The sequence below is a fragment of the Grampus griseus genome (genome assembly GCF_964374135.1).
Source record: "Grampus griseus genome assembly, chromosome: 10".
NCBI classification, from domain to species: domain Eukaryota; kingdom Metazoa; phylum Chordata; class Mammalia; order Artiodactyla; family Delphinidae; genus Grampus; species Grampus griseus.
This window is the reverse complement of record NC_139004.1, coordinates 89,789,322-89,814,177: the sequence shown is the minus strand read 5'-3', so window position 1 is coordinate 89,814,177 and position 24,856 is coordinate 89,789,322. Positions and strand designations below refer to the sequence as shown.

Sequence of the window (24,856 nt, the reverse complement as noted above, 5' to 3'; positions counted from 1 at the left end):
AATTATTGTACTCCTCAGAATCTTCACAAAACTAACAAACTGGCTGAGAATGGGAGGTCAACTTGGATGTGCCTCCTAGTCTGCTAATTCTTTCTTCTTAATTATAACACATAATTTCATATCAGATCAAGTCCTTCATGGAGCTTAGGGAGTTTATCCCTGTTTGTTGAATTTGCATATCTGTGTCTTATATGTCACCAAAAATTATATTGTATGTTACATTGAAAATCCAGTCATTTGAATGTTGTAGATGCAGGATGCTAAGCCACTAAGAGGACTGAATTATTTTATTTTATTGATGTGAATTGACTCCATCTTTCAGTACACTGACAACTTGCGGACTTATCCTGTACCTTTTATTAATATAAAAATAGAATTTGAGTGTATATATCACAGTTTTCAGAAGAATTTTTGTCTAACTGGAAAAAATGAGGAAAAATAATGTGTACAGTATGACAGTCTGCATTTAGATCCACAGATGGACACTATACTACTTCAAAAGCTAATTAAAAACCTACAGTGTAGTGTTTAATATTACACATGGCTTTGAAATCAGAGCTTCCTGGAATTGAATGCTTTTCTATCATTTACTATCTGTGTGACTGTGGACATGATGCCTGACTTCTCTAAGCCTTAGTTTTAACCCATCTAAAAAGTATAAATAAATGATAACCTCCATAGGTATCTTGTAAAAATTAAGTGAATTGTTGTATCTAACATTTTAATATACTGCCCATTGTAGGTAGGATATTAGTGGATATTATTATTGTTATTATATATGATGAGGGTCAGGGTCAACTATGAGAAGGGTAGATTTCTGGCTATAGTGGTTAATTTGATCTGAGATAGAATGAAAACTGTATGTAATTAAGTATATCTAAGCATCCCTTGAGTACTCAAGGAGTCAACTTTTGGATTGCTCATAAAATAATTTGATTCTCTACTTAGAGAAATCATGGATGAAATATATCCTGTACTGAGGAAGGGAAGTCTAAATCTAAATCTTCGAAGTGGCATCAAGTATGAAGCTAACTATGGGTTAAAGCTGCCACACAGTAAACCTGCTCCTCCTACATTCCTCATGTAGGAAATTTTCCTACCTACCCTTCAAGCACCAGGTCAGTTACCTCCAACCTGCTGAGGCCTTTCTCTTCTCCTGTAAGCTGTCTTCGTGAGTCTCTACACCATCTTCTGTCTGTGGTGACACATGCCCCACTGCTGTGGAGCTGTTGACCTGCCTGCTTCCCCCGCAAGATTCTGGGCTCATTCAAATTTATAAACCTAGAATCTTCTACACGGACTGTCAATTGGTTTGCAGTTGTGCTTATAAATAAGTGAATGGTTTGACAAGTTACACTTGAGTATCAGATTTGTCACTCTAACTCAGTAATTCTCCAGCTATGCTCTCAGGAGATCCAGGGGATTCTTAGGGCACTCCATGGGCTGCTTGTGGCTGAAAAGTGATGAGGGTTTAGAGAGGGGCTCTGATTCTCCCTCCAGGACATTAGCCAGATTAGTTCAGTTTTACTTGTTTTATGAAATGAGCTCTTGCATAAATTTCATTTGGAAATGCTTTTTAATTCTACTGTTGAAAAAAAGAAAAAAAAAAGATATAGGGAAATAATAGCCAGTGACTTAAAAAAATGCTCTGACAGTCTCACTCTTCATTTTGAAAATGTTAACAAGACTCACTGTCACATAATTGGTCTGGCTTTTATTTCTTCAGCTGGATCATAATTTCTACCAAGACAAAAATTCTATTTCTATCTATTTCTATTTATTTACTTTCTGTATGCCCACCAGTATCTCTAAAAAAAGGTGGGCGTAACAAACACTTGTCAAGCAACCATTTTCTTTCCAAATGAGGAACATTATACTTTAAGCATATCAAGTGATCACTTTTTTCTGCCAAAGTCAAACCAAGAATGAAAGGTCATTTGTATAAATTGCACTGATAACTGACCTTTTCTGTCTATAAAATTATTGCTGTTGAATACTTACGTAAACTTTGGAAGATATAAATGTCACTCAGAAATTAGAAACAAGCACTTAAGTAAGTTGACACCATTCGAAGGCAAATTATATTCATACTTTCAAAAAGTAACTGAACTGTGGACTTACATCTCCTCAGCAATGAGATAAGATGAGGAGCTGAGCATGTTAGTACAGGAAGCAGAGTTCTTAGGGGAAAGAGGATGAAGCAAAGTTTCTATTTTTAAAATGATACATTTGCACCAAATCAGTGTTACTCTAGGTGGTATTGAACAGTCTCAGCTTTACTTGGGAGCAGAGAGAGTGAATTTGTAAAAGTGCAGATTTCTCAGCCCTTCTTACCCACTAACTCAAAATCTTGAATGCAGCTCTGGGATCTGCATTTTTCACAAGGTTCTTATGCATAATCATGCATGATCTTGAAATCTTATGCACGAAAATCTTATGCATGATAATGAAATCTACCAATGTAGCCAGTGAATTCATAGCAACTCTATGATGAAGCTTATGCATTTTCAGTGATAGCTTATAGTACAAGAATTTATAAGATGCTATTTATTTGTGGAACTTCTTTGCTTTGCCGTATTTGCCCTTGGCTTAAAACCACAGGATGTTATATTACCCATCATTAAAACATTTTAAATAGAGAACTAAAGCAGTGATAGTCTAACTAAGGCAGCAGTGTAAAACAGCACACACCCAGCTGGGCAGGCTGGGTTTAAAGACAGGCTTTACATCTTTAATGAACTGGAGCTTTTTCAGACCATGTCAGGTAGGTGGCTCTGCAGGCATGTGCTAAAGGGTCAGTGCTTCAGGCCAGTGGAGGCCAATGGGGATAAAGAAAGGAAGATTGGATGGCAAGAGGAAAAAAATAGGGCAAGACTGACAGGGGCACACTTAGGATTTTAGCTTGTTACGTCTTTGCTTGACACAGGCAAGAGTTATCAGATGGCTCTTGACATCTTCAGCATGTGTTCCCTTGGAAAGGCTCACCTTAACAAGGCTTTCAGGAGTTGAGTATGAACGATTTAAAATTTTATTACAAAGAAGCAGCACAGAAGGGAGATTGTAATAAGCCTGGCATTATGCAGACTGTCATTCTTCCTTAAACATGGGAACATATGGTTCATTTGCCTATTTGATACTCATGCCACCTAATGTACTAAGCACTATTATATTAAGTAGTTGGTGATACAAAATAAAATTAGGTTTATTTGCTTGTTCCATTAGGAAGCTCTGCAAGGAGGAAGGGCTAGGAAATCCTGCTTACCAATTGCTACATTCTGGCTAAAGTTGCATTAAAAAAAAACGTGTGGAGGGGATATTTTATTAAGATTGAGCGCTTGGGGGTAAAGGTTTAAAAAAAGAAGGAATAGTGGTGATTTAGAAAGCAGTTATTGAAAAATGCATAGAGAAGTGTCAAATAGGGAGGGAGCATCATATAATCAGCTTCCTTACAACCAGGCAGCCAGACTCCCATTAGCTGATGCCCCACAGGGTAAGATGGCTGTGAAAAGGCTCCAAGGAGAAAGTGGAATGATAGCTATGTGTTGGGCAACAGGCTCTGTAACTAAAGGAACTACTTTGTCCAGGTAGCTTAGCAAGGAGAAGAATGAAGACAGACTCTTTTTTTTTTTTATTCTGTTCCTTTTCTGTGTCACTGTGCTAAGGGCTTTCAAATAGGTTCTCCCAAGTGTTTTTTACCCATGAAGAAAAGAAAGATCAAGTGACTTGCTCAATAACGATCAATTATCTCTTGGCACAGAGAATGACATCTCATCCTTGTTTCTCCTCATCTCCTTCTCTCTCATTTCTGCTTCCTGTCTCTACTCTTCTTCCCCTGGCCCTTTCCGACAAGGTACTATTGTGTCTAAGAGGGAGGTCTTGGAAGTTGAAGTGCCATGCAGATGGAAATGGAGTGGGCCCACTAAATTGGGGGATTGAAGGCAAAACTATTGAATAAGCATCACTACTAGATTCCATGCCACCTAATGGGTTCATTATGTTCCCACAGGGTACACCATTTTATGAAGTGCCCAGGGCCACGCAGGTTTTAATGGTGTCATTATTGTAGGATAAGGCACAAAATCCAGGATTTGATAAGATCTGTTTAGAAGTATATATATATATATATATATATATATGTATGTATGTATGTATCTGGGTGGAAAGAGGTAATGAAATTGGTTCCAAAAAATCCAACAGTCCTCTTATTTCAAGTCTGTGGAATATGATCACATCCTGAAACCAACTGCTCAGAGGTAGGGGTAGAATCTCTATGACTGAATGAGTTCGATTCTCTGTGAATTTCAAAGTGTCGTTTGTATTCAGCTCTTTGAGATTACCAGGGTAAAAGTGGTACAAACATAACCGTATGCTCTGTGGCAACTATGTCCTTCAGAAATGTATCTGAATATGAAAAAAGTGTGCTTTAGTTTTTTGAGATATATGAAAAGCCTGGTATACTGCCTGTCATATGGAGGTGCTTAAAATGGTTATTTTAATTATTAATGACAATTAGTCTAACATATAGCTGGATTTTATTTTACTTCATTTTATGAAATGACGGAGAAATGTGGTGGATTTTTTTAGGAAAGTGAAGAAGCAATGTGATGGGTTACCTATTAATTCAATTATTATTCTTTCAATAATAGGAAAAAAAGGCTGTCCATCTCTTTGTTTTTGTTGTTCAGAGCTTGTGTTCCCACTCGGACAGGATCTCAGGTGATTTAGGCGTCTTACTGAATGCTGCCCTTCAGAGGACGTTTTGAGCTGTCTTCCCAGCAGGTTCACATTTCCTGCGTTTTCCATTAAATTCATGAGGTGACCCCTGAACAGGTAGCCAGCAGTCACTGGGTATAAGGAGATAAATCTAGGCCTTTGATTTCTGTCAGTTCACTTGCTAAGTGGATCCACAAGGCAAAAAAGAAACGATTAATCAAATTTAGCAGATGTGGAATTGATTCCTTCACTTGCCTCAGAATGCCTTGCACAGATAAGCTTAATCTGTATTCATCTTGACTTCCTGTGGTGAAGTCTGTGGTTTTTCCCTTGGCTGGTGGAGGTAAGAATGTGTAACTTGGATTTTGCATAAAGGTTAGGATAACAGCAGTAAATGCACCCAGTGGTAACAGAGTGTATACAGATCACCCATCCTTTTCACACATGCTATGTCATTTGAGTCTCATACAACTCCAAGGGTGAGACAAGTATTATTTTCTCTATTTTTCAAACAAATCAACTGAGAACCATTGAAGTTAAAGGACTTGCCAGAAGTTATCAACTTGGTGAGAAGTAGAGTTCATACCAGAACTCAGATCTTTGACTCCAAATAACTTAAAAACAAAACACTTTCTTATGAAGGCATATTATGTATCATGTAGTTGGCTACTTAAAAATTACCTACAGAACCTAGTATAGTATTTGGGGTATAATTTTTGCTCATCAGATCTTTACAGAATGAATGAATGAACACATCATTGGTCTGTTAATTATTAAATATGTTTTTGGTTTAACTGCAAAATCTCTTAATTCAGGTAGACACAAAACAAAGTAAATTTCAACTTTCATTGATTTAGCAAAGTAGAAAATATTCATTGGACATCTGTTATGTTCCAGGTTTGTTCTGGGTGCTGGGCCCATAATGGTGAGTTAATGAGTGGTGCCTAGTACTCTCGGGATGCTTAAATCTAGATGCCAGGGCCCCCTGTAACCTCTGAATCCATGTAAACAGATCAGTTTAGCTGTTTTGACAATTCACAGCAATCACCATGTTTGGCTCAATCACTTGGTCACCTGAGCAAATCGCTAAAACATGTATAAAACTATGAGTATGAGTATGATAGAATCTGCAATTTCAACCTGCCAGGCTAACGTTTTGCATTGATTTCTAACATATAATCTCTGTTCTGGCAGTCATTGCATGGGTAGCATGCTTAGTATTTCTGAAAGTTGTTTTCATATTATTTCATCTTAAATAAGTCCAGGAAACAGTGACCTCAATGAAAAAAACAGTAGGCTAGTGATTTTACCCAAACTCAGGCCACTCGTCAATGACAGAACTGAGACTAGAATCCTGGTTTTCTGATTCCCAGCAAGGGACTCTTTATAATACATCCCAGTTTCTTCCACAGGAACATACCATTGCTTCTCTTCAGTTTAGGTGCTGTTTCTAAATGACTGGTAGCTCCAAAAAGAAAGAGGTAGATGGAGTATGACTATAGATTCCTGGCAGGAAACCAGGCAGCCTTAGGGCTCTGTAATGCCATCTGCCTATTTTTAGTTGGAGTAAAACTTTTCTCTTCTGACAGCCAGCCACAAATATAGACACTTGTAAAGATGGAACTCTTAAAATAGTCAAAACTTTGTGACACACAGGCCAATAAGAAACACCATATTCAGAAATGTTGCTTGATCTGAATTATCAACACATGAAATTTGGTAAAATCACGTGACAATAGCTTTCAGAAAATAAAGAGTTTGAGTATGTTCTCCATTTTTTGCAGAGAGTAAAAGATCTGGAAACAGAGATGGCAGATTTGGCATCAGTTCTAAGCTTTGCATTAGCTATGTGATATACACTGTCTGATTCTTGTAAGACTGGAAGAAATTGTCAAAAAATATATATTGCCACCATTTTTATAAGTAGGGCATACAGTAATATTACTTTGAATAGGCTTCGTTAGAGTCCTTTCAACCATCTCTAGATAGTTACACTTTGTTGAAAGCAAGTGTAGCAACAATGAAATTTCAAAGTAGACAGGATGGTATAGAAGTTTTATAACAGACTAAAAACGTACATTTCCCCATGTAGATATTTCCAAGGTCAAGAACTAAAAACTGTTCCTACTTGGAATCATTTAAACTGTTTTCTGTACCTGATTCTTTTAATCTTCCTGTGTATACAGTTGTATCGTGGTTTAACAGAGTATGAAAGGATAGGAATTACATTTATTTTGCTATTTAGATAAAATATTCAGGCTGATGTGGCATTAAAATCTGTGTACTAAGACTCAGTGTTCTGTGTTTGAGGTTAGGATCTGGCTCTATAAAATTTGGACAATGGACTAGGTCTCTGTCTCCTAGGGTAATTAATTTAATTAGTTTCGGAAATTATGGCTTCCCCTATGGTACACACACACACACACACACACACACACACACACACACGTGTGTGTGTGCACATACAGTGTAAAAATGTATACACAAACTCTAAGTCAAATAACTTCTATTCATATATTGCAAATGTTAGAAGAACTATTTTGTGGCATTACGTACTCTTAATAATCTCCTCCCCAAAGTGTTCTTCCAGTGTGGTAGCTATTTGCAAGCTGAATGCAGTTACTTTGCTAGAATTTGGGATCTGTCCTGGCAACACTGACTTGAGAAGGAGAAAAGATCATGGAGAAAAGAGTCAGTTCCCTTCTAATGGCTCATATCAAAGCTATAGAAGAAATAATCAACCTTAGGCTTGAATGGGCTTGGAGAGACTACTTGGCTCTATGTTCTCTTTTAGGAAGATGAAATGCTTCTAATCCATCTTTGATATAGAAGCCTATCAAAGACATGGGACTTACTCTAAGTTATGGTGTAATTAGGATAGAATAGAGGCTGGGCTATGTCTTCATTGTACATACAACCTCCACAGTAAACCGTTATGCCCTTTCCCTCCTTCCCTCCTCCTTCCCTTCCTCCCTTCCTCCATTCCTTCCTTCCTTTCTTCTTTCCTTCCTTCCTTCTTTCCTTTTTTTTTTAATCACTGCTCTAATTTTTACCTTCAGCCTGTTTGGAAATCACCATGATAAGACTACAAAAAAGCCATCAAGTCAACACAAATAGAAGCATGGGTGCTGCATTTCCCAATAAGCTGCATGGAGTCAACTCTTAATGAAACCAGTCATCTCAGAAAACAATAGAAGAGGGGGCAGGATAGGAAACATGCAGAAACACAAAGTCACAGAGCTGGCTGTGTGTGACCTTTGCAAATTACTGCTTAAGGTCAGCTATACCTGGCAGAGATATACATCTGTAATTACTATACTCTGCTGGGGCTCGACTTTTTTTCCCAACTTTTTAGGATGCATATTCAGGAGATAATTTTATTTGTTTTCTTTTGCTGAAACCTGTAATGGAATTCTAAAGCAATGAGTGAATGGAATTATGAAAGAAGAATCTGTAAATAAAAATCATGTGGGCCATTCCTTTAACCCCAGTGAGACGATGCTGAATCTGATATAACTATTAGTGACTGTTTGGAGGCTAAAAAGATCCCAAATTCATCCTATATGGAGCAAAACAAATAAAACAAAAATCTGAAAAGCTGTTTTAAAAAACAGTTTCCCTTGTACCCTACAAAGCTTTTCTTCTCTCTCTCTCTCTCTCTCTCTCATTTTCTTACCTCCATCTAAATCTTTTTCCTTTTCTTTCTCTTCCCAACATGCCTTGCATTTGGGTCTTTAAAGGTTATAGAAGGTAAACAGTAGTCATTCTGGCTCTTTAGGTGAAAACTTACAGTCACTTTAGTAAATGAAGCAGAGCTAATCGATCTTTCCGAACCCTCAGTACAGAGCCTGTGTTTGAGCCTATGGGATCTCTGGAGTTTTCCTGTTCTACAGCAGTATATTTAAACCTTGATTAGGATTTAGGAATGAAAGAGAAAACATTTAAAGAAGATCCACATCCAGATCTGTTGGGAGTGCTTGCAGCAGTTTCCCAGGTAGTCTACCTGAGGAAGGAGCCCAGCTGGGGCAGGGCACCAGTTTTCCTTTCACCTTTCTTTTCACCTTAGTTTTGAATTATCTGTTCTTATGTCTTGAGGCATTTCCTCCCAGAATAGTCTTTCTCTAAAGCTGGTAATGCCTTACATATTCATCCTTTTGGACATGTTCATTCATTCTGCAGACATTTATTGAGTTTGGGTTCTGTGCCAAGGCACAGGACGTACAAGGATACATTTGATAGAATCCCTCTCCTGGGAAAAGCTTCAGTCCGGGGCTGTAGAGGCCCCTGGAGACAGAAAACAGTAAGAAAAGAAAGAGTGCCTTTGAAGGGGCTTTCTCTTATATATCTCGCCATGTCAGGAGAGAGTCTGCAAGGCAGCAGATATAACGGTGAGAACACTCTACACAATTAACACTGTTTATTTGCTTGTTTTAACTTCCTTTTCTCTCTTCCTGACCACAAATGCAATCTGAGATCAGAAATGACAAAATGGTGTCCCTGCAACCCGCCTATGGACATTTTTTCTGGCTCAGAATTTTCAGTGCCAAAAATGAGATTTCTAGCTTTTCCTGAAATGTTAGAGGTTCTTCCCATAAAACAACGTTTGACTGAATTCGGAGTTTATGACTGCCTCTTTTAGGTGTAGAACTCGCTCTCCAGTCCTTCACAGTCTTCCAAGATTGACAGATAGCCATTTTTACATCACACTATAGTTGTCTTTTCTTTCACTTGGCCTGTTTCATTATTTATGTTACCTGTCTGGTATGTATATGAGTTTGTGACACGTATGATGCTGAAGAAGTGCCCATTGAACCATTTTCATATCTTCAGCACAACAGCTAATTCATAGTAGTAGCCCATTGTGTATTTGATCACATAGAAACACACATGGGTCATTAAATTGGAGCTACAACTGTAGTCAAGTCAACTCTGGGTATACAAGACCTTCTACAGCACAATGGACTGAAATGTATTATGAGTAGAGAAAAACACCTGTTTTGGGGCTGTCAAAACTCTCCCAGAAAACATGCCAGTGCCAATCAGGGATTTCTCAACCACATCCATAGTAGAAGGAGACCTCTCTTCTTTCTCTACAGGAACCTCTCTACATTTTTTTCATGTGGTGAATTCATTTTGTCCTGGGGTGAACACCTGTGTGACTAGTTAAAAACCGCAATGCCAGGTGTGTGAGTATGAGTGCCTCCTTTGTATAATGCTCTTCTCAATGATTTCTTAGCAGGCTGGGTCAGGAAAAAGCCTTCAAACTGAATATAGAAAAAGGTGTTAAAGGATTTTTTAAAATATATCTGTTACAAGTGCATGCACTGAAAATATTGCAGTCATATTATACAAACAGCTCGTAGCCTTGAAAGATCCTTTTGTCTTTACGATCATGTGAAAATGTTTAGTATCTCCGCATATGTAGTTGTAAGTTGGGAGAGAGTAATACGGGAGGGAATTTTGGAAGATCTAGTAAACCCTAAAAATCTGGAAGATATTATATTACAGAATATTTAAAATATTAAAACAAAAGAGATTTGTTTACCTTTTGCTTTGTCTCAGGATCTCCATTCCTCTTTTCCAGGAGATGGCGGCCCTAGGGAAAGCATTCGGTTTGCATTCGATCACAATATCCCCACCAACTTGAACAACTGAATTTTTTTTAATGGGATTTTTGGAGAAATCAGGAGCTGAGGCTAAAAACAAAATTACAAAATTGTTAAATTACTAATATCTATAAACAAAACTTTTTTCAAGCTACTTTGCTCAAGGTTTTTTTGGGCTAGTTATGGATTTGGCATTTTGGAGTCAGTTTCCATTTGTAAAATGAAGATGACAGTAGATATTACCTCAGAAAGTTAGTCTAGGTCTTGAATGAGATAATATTCAATAAAGAAGGATAAATAGTGCCTGGAACAAAGTATGGGTTCAGTAAATGTAATTTATTTTTGTTTTGGTGCTGGTCATTGTGATAACAAAAGCAAGCTTGAGTGAGGGAGGAAGCAAGTTACAAAAAGTCACATTCTTAATAATATTTATAATGAAGAGGGTGAAGACGGTTCCATAAGAACAGAAGATGGAATTTTAACCCTGATTAGGGAAATTACTAAATCTGTTCTAGCCAAGATAATAATCCTAAATGTGAATATACATATATGACAATGAAATACCTTTGAAGTAAATCAGAAGTACATCATCATTATTTTAGATTTCTTCAGGCATGCCTTTAACTAGAAAAATGGAAATAAATAGTCTGCCTTCTGTTGAAGCAGGCAGGCTGAGTAGAAACTTAAAAAAAAAACAAAAACTAATCTTTGTCAGTTTCAACAAATACCAGTTCATGAGGGTGATAAATAATTAGACTGTCTGGGTGCATCCAAGTCTTCCCAGCTCCATTCTTGTGGGAACCTATGTGTCCAATCCCCATTCTTAGCCTAAAGTCTACGTGAACTGAAGTTCTTTCAGATATGCCATGTTCTCTTGCTTCTGGGCGTTTTGAGTATGGCTTCTCTGTCCTTCCACTGACTTGTGCATGCTTTTTCTTCTGATCTCAGCTTAAAGAGAATGTTCTCAATTTAGGTTATGTTCAACTAATAACACCTATTCAATTCTTCACTGTAATAATCATGATATTTTAAAATTTAGCCTTTTTTTCTCTGTGAAACTACAGGTTCTATGAAGGTAAAGATCACTTTAATTTTGATAATTATGTTTTAGGTGCTTAGTACACAACAAATATTCAATAAATGCTGACTGAATGAATAAACAAATGAATCAATGTCCATCACCCATATGCTCCTGAAACTTTTTGCTTAATTCCTCCTCTCTTTCATCTCCTGTCTTTATACCACTAAGAAAGCCTTAGGATGAACGATATCAATGAGTCATTTATCCTGACAGACACCACTGGTTGACTGTCCCAGAATATCATCTGCAAACCATTTCTATCTCAACATTTTCCACTATAAAGGCTTATTTTCCCAGCTTCTCTTGAGGTCTCAGTGGTCACATGACAGGGTTCTAGCTAATGACATAAAAGGAGTCTGCTGTAAGGGCTGAGAAATCTTTGCTTTACTAATGAAAAGGACTGTCCACTCTGTCTTCTTCTGCTTTGAGTGTGGGCTTGATTTCTGTAGCTACAGCAGTCATCCTGGAACCAGGAGGCTACAAGCATGAGGAAAGAGTTTAAAGAATAACGTCATCAAGTCACAGTGCCATTGCTCAGCTACCACTCCTGAAGTTATTACTGAGATAAAATAAATTGTTGTTTAAGTCTCTATAAATTGAGGTTTCCATTTCTTATTTTCTTATTTGCAGCTGGAAACATTCCTAATAGATGCTTTTGGGGTTGTATTCAAAACCTCATGCTGGGATCAGCTTTGGAGGAGCCCACTTCTGGTTTGGATGAACCCAGTAGTGGGCTCCTCCAAGCCCTAATATGTTGCCCTAGCAGAATAATAATTCTCACTTCACATTTTTTTAGAAGCTAATTTAGACATTTTTCATTATTTCAAGGAAAAGCAATTTCTAATTTACAGAAAAATTGGATTCATATTACATATAATCATAGCTTGCTAAAATGTCAGTTTGAATTTTTTGGCTATAAATGAATGACTTACCTAATACTCTCAATTCTGCATTTGCATAAATTATCTGATATTTGTTTTCTGCAGCACATTGGTAGATACCAGAATCTGACACATTCAGCATAGTTATGATAAGTGTCCCATTTTCTATTTGAATTCTTTCCTAATAAAAGAAAAGTCACATAAAGATGCTAGTGTGTTAACGTAGGTATTCTCTTATCATTTATGCATATCTATGAGCTATGATACTTTGGTGTATGAGAACTGTTGCTTATGAAAATGAGGTTAGTATACTTCAAGGTCCTGAGAAGCTTTCTGGAGTTTAAGAAAATGGAAGTATTCTTAGTATAATTTTAGTGGTTAGTATATTTTATGTTACCTTATTTCTTTGAATATTGGCATTCTTTGCATAGAGAAGGTATGTTACCTTTTTGTTATACGGTATATAAAATAATATGGAATACTCTACCATTCCAGTTTTCCAGAAAACATGGTTTGACAATAATGTTAGACATGGATAGAGTGATTAGCAAATTTCCTTGGATTTCCATCATAATGTCTCAAAAAGACTTAAAATATGATGACTTGATAATTTTCTAATTCAGTACATAAATTGAAGGAGTAAATTCTTCTTTTCTGCAGTTGACTGTAAAGTATGTTTAAATAGCCAAAATCTGTTACACAGTCCCATTTGGAGTATAGAAATATAATTTTGAGTGTATAGAATGAAATAGTTTAATAGTGCAAATATAACTTTAAATATTTCAGGGTACCTATTACCATCCTCTAAAGATAACAAAAGTAGGCTGGAGGAAACTGGGAATGTTACATGCAATAGGGATTCAGGAATTAAATTTCAGTAAAGCCGAAACAAAGAACAGTGTTCCATTCAGATTCTAAACAACAGATGTTCCTTTTATCTCTAACTGTGCCTATAAGTGCAAAGTAGAGTGGGGAATTAACACAATTATTTGGATAATTTGATGGGAAAAATAACCTTGTCTCATTTTCTGTATATTGTAGGATAAGGTGTGCTTTAGATTGAAAATTGTGGATAACTGCCTCAGTTCTCACTTCCCTAAGTTTAGAGACGGCCATTAGCTTTCATAAAACCAAGATATACTGGGTAATGATTAAGAGCTTGGGTTCTGGAATCAGATTATGCTTAGAATACTAATTCTAACATTTACTACCTGCGGTGTGACCTTGGACAAATGGACTTAAGCCCTCTGACACCAATTTTTTTTCATTTATAGAAATAATAATCATATCTCTCTCATAAAATTGTCATGAGGATACAATAATATAATGCATGGAAAATATTTAACACAGGGCCTGGCTCATATGAGAGTTCAGTGGATGTTGTTGATGATGATGATGATGAGGATGATGAGGATGATGAGGATGAGGATGATGATATCATCTGAATACGGATCCATCACTGAGTAATGTGCGACCTTGTATAAGTTGTGTTCTCTACCCTTAGTTTTCTCATTTGAAAAATGATGATAATATTAATAGCTATGTGAGGATTAAATAAATTTAAGGATTAAATAAATTAGGGTATATAAAGATTATACTGTATTTCCTGGCACCTACTAAACATTCCAGAAACATAGTTTCTGTTAGTAACAAAATTTCCCTAGCAGAGTAGGTGAATGTTTAATATCAGCACAGTTGCTTACCTCTGGATTGAGGCGTTCACCATTCTTTAACCACGTGTACCAAGGGTTTGGCTTTCCACTAGCTTTGCATTCCCAAAACAAGCTGTCATAGATGGACAGGTATGTATTTTGGATTTTTTGTTCCCATTCTGGAGGGGCTGTTTCGAAAAGAAACAACAGCAGCTATTTAGCAAGTCAGTTATCCAAGACATTATTTTACATTCCAAGGACTGTAGAAATCAGAAGGACAAGGCTAACTGGGTCTGGTAGTACTGTACACACATGATTTGAGGGAAGAGAAATGCAGGACCCCCAAAGTGGGATAAGAGAAACCCTGTTGTAAATATCAGTGGACGTTTTGCATAAGATTGATGTTTGCCTTTTGTCATTTTGCTGCACCTGTATAACAACTTGAGAGTTGTGGGAACAAGGCTAGAGAATAATTCTATGTTAACTATTAGTATATAGGTCAAGTTAGAAAATGTATATCAAATCTGAACCCTCTGTGGGCAAAAGGCCATTGATTACATTTGGATTAAGCTAAGTAAAATAATTGTATCTATACCCAATATAATTACAATTCAGTAGTTTGAAGTGTAAATCAAATATCAGCCTCATCACATTTTAGTACGGTTATAATCCAGTTTTTTTTTCCCTACATAAAATTCTTGACAGGGAATGAGAACTTTTGGAGTTGTATATAGGTTAAGCATCTAACTTTGATCCTAGGCATGAATTTTCCAAACCTTATTTTCTAATCTGAGAACTAATCTACATAGTTCTGAAGCAAAAAGCAACTGGTATAATTGATGTTGAAATGTTATTTAAGTGTAAGGTAGTATTATCCTTTCTAACATTCATGGAAACAGGGGTGTATAAGTTAAATGCTTGAAAATTAATATTTCTTCTATAATGATGATAGGAAAATTTCTGGATTTGCAGTTTAATCCCTCTCCTTTGTTTAGATCTATTCTAGATATGTTGGAGTGGAGGAGCCTTCCTTTGGAATCTCAATCTGTTACCAGCTAGGTGTTTTACATGTGTTGTACTCAATTCTTCCTCCAAACTTTTATAGAGGATTTTGTTGTATGGGTGTTAGGTAACCTGCTCAAGAAGACATAGTTAGAAAAGAGAAACCTATCTTTTTACTCTGAGAGCAGAGCCAAAGTCAAGGGCTTGTGTTCAGTTTGTTTATTTGGGAGTGCTGGCCAAGGGTAAGGTGTCAGGAAAAGGAAGAGTCAACAGGGAAGGAAAGAGTTAATGCAAGGATGGGTTATTGAGTTGACCACCAGCAGGGACGATTGTTACTCCATCCTCTGTGAATGTATAAGGAATGTCTATAACTGCATACCCAGGAAAGGAGGAGGAAGCATTTATTCATTGGCTCTTTTTCACAGTTATTCAAGGGCAGTGCAGGTGTTAACTATTAGGACATCCAGGTTGTGTGTGCTTAAGTGCTGAGTAGGTTCTTGAAGGGGCCAAAGAAAACTGGAGCAGGGAACAAGATGGCCTTCTGTGGCACCTGCGGTAAGACTCTGTCAGGCTACACCTGCAAACCACGGTGCTGAGCTGGTCACTGCAGCAGTAGTTGGAGAAAGTGGAACTGAGAGTCTTTGAAATGATGCACGAGTATATCTGACTTTCAGGGTGTTTCCACTGTAACTTCCGCTTCCACAAAGATAGAACATCCTTCAGGGAGGAGAGGAAGAAATCATGATGTCCCACTGTGGTGAAAAGTAAGCCTAGATTACCTCCTGTGGAAATCAGGGCAACTTCCAGTTACAGAACATGTTTTTCACAACCTTGAGGGATAAATGAAGGCAACCCTTAGAAGAACTGAGTGTATGGGTGAAATTGATTCATGTTTCTATTTATTATTTTTAAAATGTATAATTTGTAGGTAATTGTTCAGAAATTGCCCTAATATATGTTTGACCTGGAAGAAGAAATGCATGGTCATATAAAATCCACATAGCTTACAGGAGTTTGAGATATATATGGTTTGTTGCTTAGTGCAATAACTGTAACTTTAAACCATATTTATTTATTTAATGTGTACATTCTTTGGTTGGTTAGGATTCTGAAGAACAAAGTTTTAAATCTTCAACTAAGTAGGAACTACATTAAAAAAAAAAGCTTAGGATTTCAAGTCTATGGGCTTGGGTTTTAGATTTATTTTTTCCCCCATCAATGGTTATGTAACTCACTTAACTCCTCTAAATGTGTTCCGTTTTTTATAATGAAAATATTTTATGAACTTATTTTGGAGGCTATAAGGACACAATATAGATGGATATTTTTCCTCTGATTACTTTATTATTGATTATAAATGTGTCACATAGAAACATGTCACATAGAAAATGACTTTTGGCCATGTATAAATACAGTTTTTAAAAGTCCCCTAGTACAGATGTATTAAATTTAGCGAAGAAGTTAGTAATATTTTAAAAGCAACAAACATTTTGATAATTATGAGGTATATTTTATGTTTTTTTCACATCAAAAAAAGAAAAAGTGAATTTCATGCAAGTGTGTATTTTGGCCTGGATGAAAGAAGACATAAAGGCAACTTTCAGAAAATATATGCTTTCACCATCTCTCTTAAGTCCATGAGAGATTCTGATAATTGAGGCAAATATATTTTTTAATGAAGTAATGAGGTTTTTTTTCTATTACCTACATATAAGTAGACAATTATTGGAAATATAAACAAATACTGAAAACTACCATTAAGTATTATGTTTCTCCTGTCATTTTCTCCTTCTTTTGTTAAGTTCTACTTGGGATTATAATTAAGGTTTTCATAGGCTGTTGCTGAATGTTTTAAGGGAAATATATTAAATTCCATTCTACTTTGTGTTATAAACGTCTATGGCTTTTACATAACATTGCTGATATTTCCAAGGCAATTATAATAAACAATAGCATGCTATTATTTATTAGCATACTATGCTGAAATTAAAGCCATATTTTAAAAATGGTCATTCCCATCTGCTAATCATTGTATTAATAAGTATCCTTTCCTGGAAATGTGTCTTCTCTATTTCTCCTATGACACTTTTCCACAACATGCTAAAGACCTTCACTATTTACTATGAAGGATATGACCAATTATTTCATATACTTTTTGAAATTCATTAGCTCACCATAGAAAATGAGTTGACCTTTTGCAAGATTTCTTCCTCGAAGGTTACTTGCAATGCACTCATAGACGCCTTCATCTTCCTGTTGAAAGTTTGGGATTTCAAGGATAGCTTGGGATTTGCTGTACTTGACTTTCCCAGGCAACGGGCTTCCATCCAACCTCCTCCAACTAATATCAGGGACTGGACTAAACAGTTATACCTCATTAGAATAGAAGATGGTTCAGTCTTTATGACAGCAGGATAAAATAAGAATTCCTTAAGGATAACTCTCAAGGAAAAAAATAAATCAATATATTATATTGTGACTAGTTTTCACATCATGCAGTCATTTGCCATTCACTCATCCAGCGATTTATAACACTTTATTAAGAGCCTGTCATGTGCAAGTCACAGTACTAGGATCAGGGAATAAACTGATGACTGAACTAAACATGTTTTCTGCCCTCATGTTGCTCACAGACTAGTGGGGAAACAGGCAATAAACAAATTATGAAAAACAAATATATTTGTAAATTGCAATAACTGAAACAAAGGAAATAAGGTGCAGAGATAATAGCAAGATTATATCACTTTAAATACGGTGGTCAGGAAATTCTTTGTGAGGATGTGACTTTTAAGAGGAGGCAAGCTTTCTCTATTTACAGATTCTAAGACAAAAATACAGATTCCTCTATAGCTAAATTGGTACTAATATGTAACTAAAGACATATGTGATGGGTGAGCTAAATTATCAAAGGGGATCAGTATTATATAACAGACCCAGATGAATTGGGAGCACAGAATCTATGATCCTCAAAAGAATGTACTTATTTACACTCAAACTTAAAATGACATAAAAGATAACTGTACATTGTACTCTGTCTCTTTTCAGAAAGAATTTGTAAAGAATTCCTGTATTTATAGGAATTTAGCTTAAGGTCTTAAATCTAATACGTTTAGTCTAATACGATTATCTTTTAAAACAGCAAAAATACCATGGTGAGGAAGGCCTCACTTGTACAGATAGAATATAAAGAAATGTAGCTTATAAAGTTATAACCAGAAAATCTTCCCTAAACCAATCATTTGTAAAATCAATCCCCAATCTATTCATACTATCATCTTTCCTTTCTTACTTTCAAGTAATTCTTCATTCCCTTATGGATTTTCAGGTGCTTTAAATATTTCTGTTCTAAACGTATTTCAAATAAAATAATAATAATAGTAAATCATTTTGCAAAGCCAAATTAGAAAACTTTGTAGACGATGCAGAATTTTTTTCAAGTCCATGAAACTGGTGTAGGCGAACCATTCAGTCACATACAAAGTGGTTGACAAATGAAGATCTACTGAGTCTGAGCAGTAACAACTGCAGAAAATTGGGGTGATGACTGAGTAGAGACTTCAATTAAAGCAGGGAAACTGATGAAGGCTCAGGAATTTTTTATTGCAAACAATGATGATCCTGCTGTGCAAATCAAAGATATACATCATGCAGAAAGTCATACATGTGCTCGCACATATTTCACAGGAAACATACTCCCCAATCAATGTTTGATTCATCTGTTTTTCTCAGAATTAGCATATAGTGACAGATACAACTTGAATTTTGTTAAACACAACATCATTATGTATTATGATAAGTTTTGTTTTTGTCCTTTTAAAAAGCTTTGCCACTTGCCACAACTTTAGGTTGATATTTTAGTAAAATGGCATATTCTTGCCAACAATTAACCCAGATAACTGGTTTTCTTATTCATTCATTTTGTGAAATACCAAACTAAGAATAAAAATAAAGTTCTAGAAGAAAGTTTACTCACAGAGAAAGAGCTTCACCAAGTCTGGGGCAGTATTATCCAATTTTTAAAAATACATGTAACGTGTACGTGAACATGAAAAGTTAGTAGCTATAGGTGGTGAGAATATGAATGCCTTTTATTCTCCTTTTTTCGGCGTATCTCAATTTTTCCATTATTTTCCTACAATGAGCATGTATTACCCGTGTAATAGAAAAATTCTAAGAAAATTAATTTACAAAGAGAAAAATATTATAAATAGAGGCTCTGATATTTATCTGAATTCATGATCCTTTGTTGTCTTTTTATGATAGTGTATCTCTGAGGTTTATGACAAATACATGCAAAATATTCAACTAAAAAACATTTTAACCTAAAACATTCAGACAAAAAAAAAATTCAGTAAAGACTATTTTCCCATTGTTATATCATTGTTCTTTATTTTAACTATGAAGACAGAAGTCCATTTTTAACCTAACTAAATATCTAAATCTCTGAACCAGAAATTTAATGGTTTGACATTTAATAATAATAACTATAATAATATCACAATGAAGAGCTACGGTTTATTAACCACAGACTGTGTGCCAAGCACTATGTGTATAATGTGTAAATATAATTTCATTTTCTCTTTCTATAAGTGAAAGTGGCACAGCTGGGATTTATTTCCAGGTTTCTTTGTCTCAGAATCTATGTGTTTACAAGACAAAACAGACATCACAGCTACTGTAAAATCATCCTCTGATAACTTTCAATTTTTGTGGTTTTGTAAAAGTGAATCACCATCTTAAGTGGCCCAATTAAGTGGGGGTAAAAAGAACAAGTCCCACCAATCCCAATTATTCTGACCTTTCCCTCCAAAAGAACTCAGTGAGGACACTGGAGTCTCTGGACAAGCATTTTTCCCTTGAAGGATAAAATGATGTATCCTATATAGACATACCTTTCCAACAGAAGTAGTGCAGCAGATAATGTCAGTGCTTCACCCGTTTTCTTTCTTATCCCTTAGCACCCCAAATCCTGATGTGCTTTCACACTCAACAGTTAGTACATGCATCATTTTGCTGTCAACTACCCTTAAGCTGCTGTAGCTAACTTTTCCTTCACAAAAAAAGAGCTGAAAACAGTTAGGAATTTACATACTCCCTGGGGCAACTCTCAACCAATAACTGACTAAATGAGGCGTAAATACTCCAGCTCCCCTGCCCCTGATGGTGGAATACCTCTAGGTGTGACCTGCACTCTTTCTAGAACCCCTGTACAAGCCTGAGGCAAATATATCTTCTGTGGAACTTTGCATGATATTATACTCTGCCTGGCTATTCTTTTTTCCCAAGTGGGCTTGTCCATTCCCTGATGCGTTCTTCATAAAAACTCTTCTAAAAAGTCACTTTAAAAAAAATATCCTTTCAAGATCTACTTCTTGGAAAACCAGTTTATTAGAACCCCCAATATGCTCTAATCATGTTCCACTTTGATTATAATACCAACTGTAAGTACTTCTCAATATGGTACTTCTATACAGCCACTAGACACATAAAAATGATATTCTGTGGAAGTGAACATTAATGGCCTATAAGACCAAAAACTGAGCAGTAGAATCCTTGTGAAAAACCATGAGTGTGGTTTATATTTTCAGAACAATGCTCTATAGGGTCAAAATTACACTAGAAGGCAAGAAATGTGAAAGAGACATGAGGCTGAAGTGAGACATAAGTTTCTCACTTAAAGAACATCCTCTAGATATTGTTTTTCTTACCTCAATTATGTTTGGAGTGATATATCTTCTCTCATAAACCACTCAACTATTGAGAAGCTTATAAAATTCAGTGAACTGGCTTCTAACGTAACTTTCAATTTTGAAGAAAGGTATAAGAATTAGACCTCTGTATTCTCAGTCTGCAGTGGACATGTGTTGGTTTTTGTGTGTGCATTTTGATTTTCCTTAGAAAACCCAGTGCTTACTGTCTTTAGTCCATCTGATTTGAATTGGGAGGACTATACCTCTGGCTGCAGGACTGAGCACAAGATTCAGGTCTTGCCATTAGAAGCTAGTGTACCGTGGCCACCATAGTTGGTCAACTCTGGAAACTAAGACAACCCAATCAGAGACAACTAGACTCAGTTCTGGGACTGCTTTTGGAGGAGTTATTAAAGAGAGGATCTTTTGTTCCTAGGGTTTCCTCAGACAGTGGGATATAGCTTGGAGCTTCTAGGCAGCACTTTTCCACCACATGGAGAAAGTGTCTTTGAAAGTCAAAGTTGACACAAAAGAAGGAAACTTGGAATTCTTTACATGTCTCGATTAAGTCATGCTTGATGCACAAAAAAATTTTAAAAAAAAACTCCTTGAACATTTCCATTAGTCAATACAGTCTCTTTTTGTAATGCCTTTTTGAGTAATTTTCCTGCTGCTTTCGTCCAAAAAAAGACTTTACAAATAGTGTCTGAATGCCTGGGTTCAAATCCTAGCTATGTTATTTTCTATCTGTGTGATCAAATTGTATGATATGGTAGATTCCTTCAGGATATCATATTTTATACTCTAGATATTTTAGAATTCTCAGAGCAACTAAACTATCAAAAAGTAGTCACTCAGACATTTAAACTTTTTAATCAAAAGTCTTATCAAGTGCATTTTGTGGCTATATTTCATGTTAACAAAATTTCTAATGGGAGAAAAATCAAGCAGTTTTATATGATTTCACAGTTACTAATTAAACGTTGAGATTTTGTTTTCAGATTTGTTATGTCAGTACAAAATATGAATGTCATGAGCCTCTTGATTACCACTGGTAATGTGAGACATAGGATCATGGAGAATACATGTAAAACATGTGCATTTTAATGAAAAATTCCCATTTAGTCTGGGCACTTTTTATGAAGACACTAAATGAATTGCTTTAGATTTCACACCGTCTCTCTTTTCTGAAGACATGCCAAATGGACAGTGGGTAGAAAGAACTAAAATCAACAAAAGATGAAATTATTTTAGTAATGAGCTTTAGTTTTAAATGCAAGTTAATTTTTCCAAGAGATAACATTCTGTATAAATGATAATACTAATACTAGTGCTAATATTAATAAAAAGCTATTATAATAGAATACTATTTATACAGTACAGAGCAGAGTGCAGTTTTTACACTTACCAGCTATACGTTATTGCACATTTATAACATAAATATTCTCATTTATAGGATAGGGCTTAACACTAGTATGTAAGTCACAGGATTAGAGTGAAGATTAAATGATATAATACATTTCATGTGTTTAACACACTGTCTAGAACACTTTAAACTATATTTTTTGTGTTAATGACAAGTTAAAAATAATTTAAGATTATTATGTTACTGTTATCATTTCAAAAGCCAGATTCCTAGCTTATATTTATCTGTTTTCTCCTTTAAGAACTCCATATGACTAGGCATTTGACATAAATTGATTTATGAATCATACATAAACTAAAATCAAATCTCCATACTGTGAACGAAATGGGTATACAAGCATGCACATATGTCTCTAGAAGTAAATTTCCTGCTTCTTCCTGTTTAATACACTGGCTGGTAAGGAGATAATGCCTCTGATCATAGCGGTAATGTTCATTTCCTCCTCATGAGAGCAGGGATCTCTCAGGTGAGATATAACGTGCTTTGCTGTAAAATACTTTTTTTTTTTCAGCCTGGCTTATCATCTAGGGCCATTACGGTAGAGAGGTAAAGAATTAGACAACATTCTCCAAAGAGAAAAAAAATGCGTTGTAAGAAAGCTGAACGTTTATTTATGAATATTAATAACCATTAATTGAGTGCTTACTGTATACCAGGATTGTGATAGATGGTGTCCATATGTCGAGTTAAATACTCAGCTGGAAGTTGTTAACAATCCTAATTACCTTTTTGGAATGGTACTCATGTTTAGACAGGTAATTTCTGCTAAATTATGACCTGCCAATTCTCTACCACTTAGAGTCCCAGTACAGGCTAATTTACTGTGATCCACCTTCCAATTCTCTGAGTTGCCACCCATTCAGTTATTAGCACTAGTAGACTCCTTCTCCTTCTGTGGCTTTAGCATTCTATTTAGGATCTACCTAGTTTGTCCACGATGATGATATTAGTGATGTAATATTCTCTGGTAGTTCATTTTAATTTAAAATAAGTGATCTATTTAAAGGGCAAAGTTAATATATTAATATATGAAGAATGCCATGCAGCTAGGGAGATCTTTGAAGGGTCTTCAGAATGGAGATTATTATTAAATCCCTTGAAACTCTGTCGTTTAAAGGTTAAGTTAAAATACATGGTGCCATCATCATCCTAACTACAGGTATCAGCCATTTCTGGCAACATTTCCCTTTCAGTCCCAGTTCCTCCCCACTTCTTTTTTTTTTTTAATGTTCACAAATATGGTGTCAAAATTCAACTTGGACACAAATCTCAATAAAGAAAATCAATTTGAAGCAACTCTCTCATCCAGAGTTTCCTCAGACCATAGATGAGGCATTCATGAACCGTGTATTTCAAAAAACTTTGCAAAAGCCTTTTCTTATTTTGTTTCTATATTTTCCTGAAATGTGAGTCCTCACAGTTCTAAAATACTACTAGATCATAAAAACAAAGTTTCTTTCTTCCTCCTTCCCTCCCTCCTGCTTTCTCTTTCCCTCTTTTTGTCTCTTTCTTTCTCTCCATCCTTTCTCCCTTCCTTCCTTCCTCCCTCCCTCCTCCTTTCTTCCTTCCTCCCTCCCTCCCTCCCTCCCTCCTCCTTCCTTCCTTCCTTCCTTCCTTCCTTCCTTCCTTCCTTCCTTTTTCTCTCTCTCTCTCTTTCTTTCTTTCTTGCCCCTCCCTCTGGTATTGTGCTTCTTAAATAAGCATTGCCATAAATAAGGACTTTCATTCCTTACTCTCTTGTCATTATGCTTTTACAGAGTGAGCATCCCATTAATTTTATCTGGAGACAGAGAATACATTTGTTAACCCTCTGGCCTAGTTCAGCCTGAACTGGAAGTTAAATTAAAGCTATTCACACTCTTGTACGAACTGTGCTTCAGTTCTATACTTTTAGCCATAAATAGAATTTTCATTACTAGTGCTATTTGAGAAAGCTTATATTTCTTCCCTGGATTTCTTAAATCTCATTATCCACAGCTTAAATCCAGGCCATACCAAGTTTTTAACTAGAAACTGGTACAGAGAACCTGTTTCCTAAGATGCTTATATTTGGGATTATTCTTAACTTGAACCTCATTTCAGAAAATCCCGTCAGTGGCCATTTTTAATCAAAGAGAGGGAAGCAGAATAACAAAACCAGCAAGGAGTGCCTTTGTTAAATTTTCAGACTTCAGCTAGCTGCTTTCATTTCCTCAACTTGAAATATTCATACAAAGAGCTTGGAATATAAGATTGTCCTATGGGGATACAATATGGATAAATTCATGAGTTCTGTAGAAAAGCAATCTTACTGTTATGGAAAAAGGAAAATCTTTTTTTTTTTCTTTTTTTTTTCTGAGTGATCTAAACATAGTCATGATCCTGTTCTACTGGTCAGTGTGTATACCAGGTTTCCCTTGGGGGAAAAATGTTATCATGTGCATGTATTTATCTGGTATTTGACACTTGACACTACAGTTGTTGCAGCCAATTGAAAAGCCACAGACGGTTTGGATGTAAGAGCAGTGGTAGCAGAATAGTACTTACATGTAGAGTGAAAGGACACAGGTGAGTTTTGTGTAAATGAGTGCAAATTACCTAACATCTATGAGTGCAAATTACCTAACATCTCTGAGCCTCAGCTTTCTCTTTATAACTAGAGGTAACAATGGGTACGTAAAAGTCTTCTTGAAAGGATAAAATGAGGATAGACTATGAGAATACATTCTGAAATATAAAGTTTGAACCAATAATAAAGCTTACTAAGTCGCCTTATTACCATGATCATCACATAGGGACAGGAAGGTTCTATCATCCAAAGAGTCC

General features: G+C 35.9%; 1 protein-coding gene across 4 annotated transcripts in view; it reads right to left on the bottom strand.

The window, feature by feature from the left end:
• CNTN6 (contactin 6) overlaps window positions 1–24,856 on the bottom strand; it is a gene marked incomplete at both ends in the record, with an annotated part of 231,904 nt that overhangs the window by 55,608 nt on the left and 151,440 nt on the right. For 2 of the 4 annotated variants that reach the window (XM_082664010.1, XM_082664011.1), the window contains 4 exons: window positions 10,259–10,409; window positions 12,333–12,462; window positions 13,985–14,121; window positions 17,110–17,289. In XM_082664010.1, the coding sequence (XP_082520136.1) occupies window positions 10,259–10,409; window positions 12,333–12,462; window positions 13,985–14,121; window positions 17,110–17,289 (598 nt within the window). Of the gene's footprint in view, window positions 1–10,258; window positions 10,410–12,332; window positions 12,463–13,984; window positions 14,122–17,109; window positions 17,295–24,856 lie in introns of all 4 variants that reach the window. The other 2 variants (XM_082664009.1, XM_082664012.1) reach the window with 2 other exon arrangements.